The sequence below is a fragment of the Orycteropus afer genome, unplaced genomic scaffold, assembly GCF_000298275.1.
Source record: "Orycteropus afer afer isolate SDZICR_OR568_19922 unplaced genomic scaffold, OryAfe1.0 scaffold00253, whole genome shotgun sequence".
NCBI classification, from domain to species: Eukaryota; Metazoa; Chordata; class Mammalia; order Tubulidentata; family Orycteropodidae; genus Orycteropus; species Orycteropus afer.
Window position 1 is genome coordinate 2,208,618 of NW_006921840.1, and position 8,722 is coordinate 2,217,339.

Below are 8,722 nucleotides of genomic sequence, written 5' to 3' on the forward strand. Positions count from 1 at the left end.
ACTTGGACTTAAAGCCTCCAAATTGTAAGAATAAACTCCTGTTTGTTTAAGCCATCCCATTCGTGGTATGTTTCTGTCAGAGCGGCACTAGGTAATCAGAACAGCAGTCAAATTTAATAGGTAATACATCTACCTCACAGGACTGTTGGGAGAATTAAATCAATATATGCAAAGCACTTACAACAAAGCCTAACTTAAAGTAAGCACAACTTAAGTGTTATTTATTGGTGGCAGCGATAGTCAACTTAAACAACTCTAGAAAATACTTCTTGAATGCCTCATTTAACTTATTTTGCACTTACTCTTGCATCCTTGTCTCCAACGAAACAAATAACACGGAGAGATGGGACCCACTGTTTAAATTCATTCATCCAGTTGTGTAAAGTAGACTTTGGAACCAAAACCATGTGAGGTCCAGGGATGTTTCGGTAGTGTTTCAGGTAACCAAGCAGAGCAATCGTTTGTAAAGTCTTACCAAGACCCTGTATTATCATCACAAAGGGGAAAATCCATAAATGTTTTTTGGTTAATGAAACATTTTGTGAGTAACAACATTACCAAAGATGATTTGCCAACTAGCTCACGTAGGGAATTATGTTCCTACCCATGAAGAGGTGAAAGGCCTTTTTCAAAAGTGAAGTCATTCCCATTCAGTACTTACTGAGCACAAAAAGAAACCATGAACTACTGCAGTTAGACAGCTGCTCAACAAAGATATTTTTATTCCTAAAACAGCAAGCAATCCACTATGTAATTTTATCTACTTGTAACAAAATTAAGAACTTTTTTGTGTGTATTTCCTTTAGCAAACTGCTTAAATATATTGGTCTTTCTTTCCCACTGTCCCCAAAATTATTACAGCCCAGGCATTAAATATTTACACTTTGTGTCTCAAGAGGCTTGTGGCTCTGTACTGGCATCTTACCTCTTGAGGACCTAAGGAACCACAGAAGAACAGGACTTTGCAGCTAGAAAGAACCTAAGAGATGAGCTAAGTCCAGTAGACTTTTTTTTTTTTTAATAATATACTGGACACCCATGACCTAACGAATGGGAATGCCTGTCCTACACCTTCTGGCTTAATCTATGCAAGTTATACATTTCCTTTCATAAACCTAAGCTCAAAGCTATTTTTATGGGGTCTGTCCTATTTGTGATTTCACTGAATTAGATGGTTTTTATGTTAGATACTGTGCATCCAAAGTCTTACAGTGTTCATACTCCTTAAACAAGTAATTTCACATCCAGGAATCTTATGGAAATAATCTGAGCAGTGCAGAAAAATGAAATTACTATGATTTTTACCACAGCATTACTTATACTACACATCGAGCAATCCAAGTAACTAGTGATAGGGGAGGAGGTGAAGAAAATGATGGTGCCTTCCCAGGATTAATTCCTATGCAACAATCAGTTTTATAAGAATTGTAAAAAATTATGTGGAAAATATGCCTGAATGAGAAGAAATCAGGATGCCAAATTATATATACACAACATGATTTCAACTAGGTAAAATATATACCCAAACCAAACTCATTGCTGTCGAGTCGAGTCGACTCAACTCATAGCAAGCCCCCCTCAGGTTTCCGAGGCGGTATCTATACGGAAGGAGATTGCCCAATCTTCCTTCTGAGGAGTGGTTGGTGGGTTTCAACTGCCAGCCTTCTGGTTCACGGTCAGATACTTTAGGTACTCCACCACTAGAACTCCCAAAATATATACATACGGGGAAAAAATAATGAAAGGATGTATGTGTAAATGCTAACTGAAGTTATTTCTAGATAGCAGAATTCTAATATGCTTTTCATTTTATTCTTTCCTTTTTCTTAATTTTCTGTAATGTTTCAAGTGTTTTTCCATTTTTCAGTCATCAAAATATATCTGGTATCAGCATAAACTCAATACTAAGGACCTTTAGCTCTTTTGTGTTTAGACTAAAGACCTTTAGATCCTTTGTGTTTAGACAGGCTGCGGTCAAGAGGAACCCAGGGCAAATAACCCCAGTCCTTCTGTTGTCCAAGTAACCATACTGTTGACTCTCTGAGTGGACTGTAGGCCCCATCCCTGAATACATAGATATGAGGAGCTACAGACCCTTGATTTAAAGGACCTGCTGTCACACGCCTAACAATTGCTCAGCCAGGGATGAGTACCTATGGGATTGAATACTACACTACATGATGTAGGGCATACATAGTCACGTGGCTCTTCTGGATGATGGTGACTGCAAATATGGTTCCAGAGGCACATGAGTACCACTAGGTCATACGGATTGAGAGCTTCCCCTGCCCTCTCTTCAATCCTGTCCTATTCATTTGGTCTTAAAACATCCATCTAGGCCTTCATGTACTATCTACTGAAAGAGCACCTTCCTTATATGTCCTTACCTCTTATCTTTGGTCATTTTATTTACATGGCCATGATTCCTCAGTTTATTTCCCTACCCCCACCTGGCACTCTATTGTATCCAGTCAACAGTGTTCTTCACTTTTTTATTGATTCCATCTATTTACTTCCTGATCATTCAGAAATCCAGGTGTTACAGTCATTCATTCTCTCATTCATTTATTCAATATTTAGTTTATATACCCCACCTCATTCTCAAAAGGATTTCTGGAAGCCTATAATGAAAATAAGCTTCAGGTGGCCTACAATGAAAACGTGGAACATAAATTAATGGTACAATAGAAACAAACAGGGATTAAGAAAAATAAAGAAGACGAGAAGGAAAAGAGTGGGAAAGGACACAATGGGCAGACAAGCATGGGTTACAGATGCTCCATTTTGACATTTAACTGGGCTCTGAGGTTCCTGGAAACTAAAGCACAAGGGAAAACAAAAACATAAGGAGGTTTTGGTACCCTTTAAGGAAATCTCAGTAAGAATTTTGTGGCCTGTGAAATTTCATGTTCCAGAGGTTCTTAAAACAACAATTTTACACATTAGAAATATATTTTTCATGATAATGCACAAACGAAAGAATCAGCCCAGGCATGAAGGGGGGGGGGGCAGGTCAGCTCAGACATTTCAAATTGACATAAAAAAATTACTGCTAACTGAGACAGTTTTTAGCAACGAATTTCTTACCATTTCATCGGCCAAAATACCATTGATTCCGTTTTCATATAAAGATATCAACCAGTTCAGTCCCCGAATCTGATAATCTCTTAGTGGGCCTCCTTTCACATCTGGGAGGAAAAAACAAAATAGCAAGCATGCCTCATAGCACTGTTAATCCAGTCAAATGACATTTTTTCTCAAACCAAATTGAAAACAAAATCACCAAAGTGATAAAGTACTTACAAGAAGGTGACACCTCAAATCTAACACACACATTAGACGTTTTCCTACTCTCCGACAGTAGCTCTTCATCTTCTTCTTGTTCTGTGCGCCTGTGGCGGTAGCTGAAAGGAAGACAGAAATACCTTCATATTCAATCCAAATGTTAAGGTGTCCATTTTAAGTCAGTATGCATTACTAACATCTTTCAGGGGAGGAAAACTGAGTTACCAAGGATTTTATTTGGAATTTGGTAGAAAGAGCCTACAGTTTTACTCATTGGCTGACATTAAGTTGTTGGGTTTTTTTTTAAATATAAAGTTATACTGAGTAAGACTGAAAGAGTCATGAGTGGAGGGGGAGAAGGAAAGAGAGGAAGGGAGGGAAGGAGAGGAGGAGAGAGGGAGAGAGGGAGAAAGGGAGGGAGCGAGGGAGAGAGGGAGAAGGCCATGCCAACATACTCTCCAGCAGAAATTAAGCTCTGCTTCTCATCTTTCTTTATCCGAGGACGTCCCAATTTCATGTTCAGAGGAGATGTTGGAGATTTCTGTGCTGCGGGTTGAATGAAATGTGCAAAGAGTTCTGTCTGATTTAGGAGAAATTCAAATCTCTTAGCTCGGTCTGCTTTCTAATTAAAAAAAAAAATGTTGAAAACATTACTCCCAATTTTGAATGTTGTTCTTTAACAAATATTTTTGGTAAATAAGCACTTACTTTGTACTAATTCAGTTAATTTCACTTAGCAATCCTTTGAGGTTGGTACTAGCATCATCCCCATTTTACAAATGATAAAACTGAGGTACAGAGAGGGTAAGTAACTTGCCCAAGGTCCCACAATTACTTAAGTAGCAAACTTTGAAAATGGTGTTTTCAAATGCATTCAAGAGAAGCCAAATGATCTGACAGACTTAGTAAATGGCCCAGTAAGAAGAACCCTTTTTAAAAAGTTGGGACAAGAAGTAAATCCTCTTTTCAAACCACAATGATTTTCTTTTCTTAAACAGTAACAGAACTAAGCATCAAAATAATCTATCTTAAAAATAGAAAAATAAATGATCAACTCTGATACTCTGATACATATGTACCATAGACTAAACTCTTGAGAATTTTTAAGCTGCATTTAGAAATCATTAAAATTTTAAAATGCATTGTCATCTTTTCTCAAAATATTTTCCACGTGATGGTAAAATAATGTAATAAACATTTCTCTCTTCAATTACAGTGATCTGGAAAATTATTTTTTATGCTAACAGTATGTGAAATTTCTTCCCAAAGTGAGCAAGACACACGTGCCCACATGTATAGTTAATAATGAAGCGATTAATACATATTATTATCAAAAGCTAACATTTATTACAATTTCTCAGTAATTTTTAAAAGGGCATATAAAAGCAACGAAACTTTTTGTTAACGAAAAAGTCTTAAAAATTCAACAGATACGTCATTCTAGATAATGGAAAAAAAATGAAGATGATCTTTTAACTCCAAGTAACTTTCTGACCACAGGGTAGAGAATATTTGATTGTTAATACATAATTAGTAACACCAAGAACTTCCAGAAGAGTTTATTAACATAAGGGTTGTTGTTGTTGTTGTTATGTGCCGTCTAGTCGGACCCGACTCATAGCGACCCCTCCTTGGGTTTCTGAGGCAGTATCACTACGGAAGTAGATTGCCCCATTTTCCAGACAAATATAATCAGAACAGTAGCTGGAAGGAGGCCAAAAACTTTCCATTTTATGTTATTCTCACTAGAACGTTGTTCTTATGAGTTGCTAAAACATTAATGTTTGTGGCAGTTAAGTTTGTATGTCAACCTGGCTGGGCCTGGTTGAGTGGCTGAGCAGCTGAACGTAGTATTATTCCCCATGACGAGACTGGTAATCAACTCCATGGTGGAATCTACTGTGAGCAGCTGAGTAGCTGCCCTAGGGATGTGGTCTGCTTCTCGTATATAAGGATAAGCCTTGGGGAACAGTCTGTAGACTATGGCACGCTTGGATCCTGCATGTAGTCGTGTTGTTGTTCAGCAGCCTGCTATGCTCTGCCGACCTTGGGACTTTCAATGGACTTGAATTAATGGCCTGCCATGTGGTTTGGTAACATCAGAACTGTGCCATTTTACTTGTCGACCTTGGGCTAAGTTAGCCTCAGCAGCCAGTAGCTGTCTGAGTGAAGAGATGCCTCTAGCTTCGGTGGGCTGAGAGCAAGAGGTGGAGCTGAAGCCCAAGGTCAAGCAGCTTTCACACAGCCCCTAGAGCCTGGCATTTATGAGAGAATAAACCCGTTTGTTCAAGCATTCCATTTGTGGTATATTCCTGTCAGAGCGGCACTAGGGAACCAGAGCAACATTCCACATTGTTGCTATTGTTGTTGGGTGCTGTCAAGTCTATTCTAATCCATGGCAGCCCCATGTGCCAGAGCAGAAAGGCCCATGAGGGTTTTCCAGGTTGTATTCTTTATGGGAGCAGATCACCAGGTCTTTCTCCCACAGAGCCACCAGATGGTTTCAAATTCCCAACCTTTAGGTTAGTAGCTGAGCGCCTAAGTGTTGCATCATCAGGGCACCTTGATGTCTACATTAGATGTGGCCTTAAACATTAAGGTATAGAATTCTGCAAAATAGTTACCAACAACCAAAAAGCATGGTTCATCTCTACTTAACGTGTATATTATCAATGCAAAAACCACCCCAAGAAAAAGGTCAGCTCCAACTAGCTGTAAAGGAGTTCTGGTGGTGCAGTGCCTATGGCATCTGATGGCTAACCAGAAGGTTGGTGGTTCAAACCCACCAGCTGCTCCGCAGAAGGAAGACAGGACAATCTACTTCTGTAAAGATTTACTGCCTCAGAAACCCAAAGGGGGTTGCTATGAGTCAGAATCTACTTAATGGAGTTGAGGGTTTTTTTTTTTTGTTGTTGTTGTTGTTCCAACTAGCTGTAACCTGTTAATCAAGTTCACTGATTTTGAAAGATCTCAGGGCATAAAAGTCTAATTACAATTAAAGCTAAGATACAAATTTTCATGACTAAAATTTCAATAATTTGCATGTATAGCAAAGCAGTATGTATGAATAACTAAGGTGATATTCCTTAAAAATTTGTTATTTTCACGCAATGGGCAAAGAGCCATCTCGCAAGAAAATGTATTGCCATATTACATGTTTTAGAACATGCAGTATTTAGTCATATCTTCATTCATTATCCAAAGCAAGAAGAAGGAAAACAGGTCACAAAGGAGGGCTGATATTGTCGCCACTGACATTTTCATGGGTGGATAAAGTATTTCTAGCATAAAACACCTTATTTTTGGTTAAGGAACACTGACCTGGCTTCTAGTCCCAACTATTGTGTATACCTTTTCTGATCCTTTATTTCCTCATCTAAAATAAGGAGACTCATTTATTCAACAAAAATCGAGGATGATGAATTATAGAATTACTTTCTAATTCTAAAATCTATGACTCTCCACCACGTTCTTTATACACATGTATTTTTTCACCTTTCATATCTGTACAAAACTTTACAGTATTCACTATTCTACTCAAGAATATATTTACCATTTTCTCTTCATATTCTGGGTCCATTTCCTTTTCAGACTTAGAAGCTTTAGCAGCAAGTTTGAGTTGAAATGGAACAGCGCTTTTCTACAAGTTCAAAGAAAATAAATCATCAAATTACACACCAAGGTCTAAAAAATGGTCAGCGTTCTCAATTGAAGTAAAAAGTAATTAACTAACTAAATAAATTAACGCGTGCCATTTAAGGACCAATGATGAGAGAATGTCACGAAGTAGGGCTTATAATTAATCTAGTTCTGCACACCTGAGGATCAATTAAAAAAAAAAAAACCAGAAGGTGAAACACTGAGCCTTTTCACCTATTTCAGAATTTAAAGTATAAGAAAGCATATAATCATTAAATAGGAGATTTAAAATCTAGACTATGTTAAGATTATCAACCACAAACCAAAGACTTCTAGGGAAGTAAATATTAATGATCAGAAACATTTCTTGATATTATGGAAACATGCCAGACTTCTCAGAAGAATGTGATTTCTATTCCTGAAAAGACACTTTTTCTATAATTGTTTTTATATTTTAATCAGAATATTTAAACTTTTTTAATACCATGTGATTATATATATATACATATATACAATAATGAAGTACTACAGTTTCAAACTATGTTTATGTTTATTTTCAAACAGCTTATGTTTATTTTCTCCAAGCTGGAAAATAACTGCTTCAAACTATTTATATTACACACATATTTTATAGAGGCAATTTATCAGGGCTGTTAACTATTAATCTTAGATATTTAAAAAGTTGTAATTTAGTGAAAACTAGCAGCAACCAATTACTTAAAAATACTGGAATTCTCTGGAAGGCAGCACATGCATTGCATCCTTTATAAAGACAAGCTGTATTTTTTAAAAACAAATTTCTCATACAAAAAAAAAAAGATAAAAGGTGACTAAGATTCTAATGAATGCCACATGGATTTTATCATCTAGTATTCTAGATGCCATGAGAATGCAGTCTAAGGTCATCAAAATGCCTTGTCTTAAAAGCCCATGACTTTTCTCTTGACCTTTTCATTACCAAAAATACCATCTCCAGTTTCTTCCGTGTTAGGTTATCCAACCATCACTTGAACCAAGTTAAGTTCAAGACCCAGAAGGTAAGCAAAAATACCTTTGAGCAGCTAAATATCACAAGTCAATCTGCTAAACCTCATCTGCTCTGTTCACCATAAACGTGCTCTCGTTCAGAGCCTATTTTAGTTGATATACAGTGAAACCTGTGAGAGGCACAACTTGGCAGGGCTGACTTGTTTTTCCCGGTCTTGCAAGTTTTCCACCTTTGGTGGGGTGCAGTCTTTCATCACTTTTCTTTAGTGCTCCATTAGTGGAAAATATTTGCGTTTTCCTTCCCTGACAGGTTTTCACCTTACATAGGTTCCGGCTTTCACAGGTTTGACTGTACAGTTCTACCCAGTTTGATAATCTGGCTTCCCATACCGCAGAGAAGAAAATTTGTAGCAGACGACATGGGAAGGGCTTCGAGAAAACACACTGTCCACAGTGAGAAGAGATGGCCGGAACACAGGACTAGCATCTGTGTCCTGCCACAACAACACTCCTCACCCCTGGCGTTCAGGGGTCATTCCCCTCCTCTGCTTCATCACTTGTATTTCACATTTTACAAAAGTTTCAAACGGTTTTGTTTCATTTATGTCCTTCATCATAAACTAGTAAGTTCCTACTGATGAATGTAGATGAGGTGTTTAAAAAGTGGTAACTGACAGCTTAGTGTAGTGCCTAAGGCACTTGACTGCTAACTGGAAGGCTGGCTGTTCAAACCCACCAGCCACTCCTCAGAAGGAAGGTTGGGCAATCTACTTTGGTAGTGATACTGCCTCAGAAACCCAAGGAGGGGGCG

At 37.8% G+C, this 8,722-nt stretch overlaps 1 protein-coding gene across 1 annotated transcript in view; it reads right to left on the reverse strand.

Moving 5' to 3' along the window:
* The window catches only part of SMARCA1 (SWI/SNF related, matrix associated, actin dependent regulator of chromatin, subfamily a, member 1), a 77,135-nt gene extending 70,228 nt beyond the window's left edge, over positions 1 to 6,907 (reverse strand). Inside the window, exons 1-5 of the mRNA XM_007949750.2 lie at positions 6,839 to 6,907; positions 3,741 to 3,907; positions 3,304 to 3,404; positions 3,088 to 3,188; positions 303 to 482 (exon numbers count right to left, since the gene is read on the reverse strand). Of these exons, the coding sequence (XP_007947941.1) occupies positions 303 to 482; positions 3,088 to 3,188; positions 3,304 to 3,404; positions 3,741 to 3,907; positions 6,839 to 6,865 (576 nt within the window). The 5' untranslated portion in view covers positions 6,866 to 6,907. The remainder of the gene's footprint in view (positions 1 to 302; positions 483 to 3,087; positions 3,189 to 3,303; positions 3,405 to 3,740; positions 3,908 to 6,838) is intronic.
* Between the last annotated feature and the right edge of the window lie 1,815 nt (positions 6,908 to 8,722).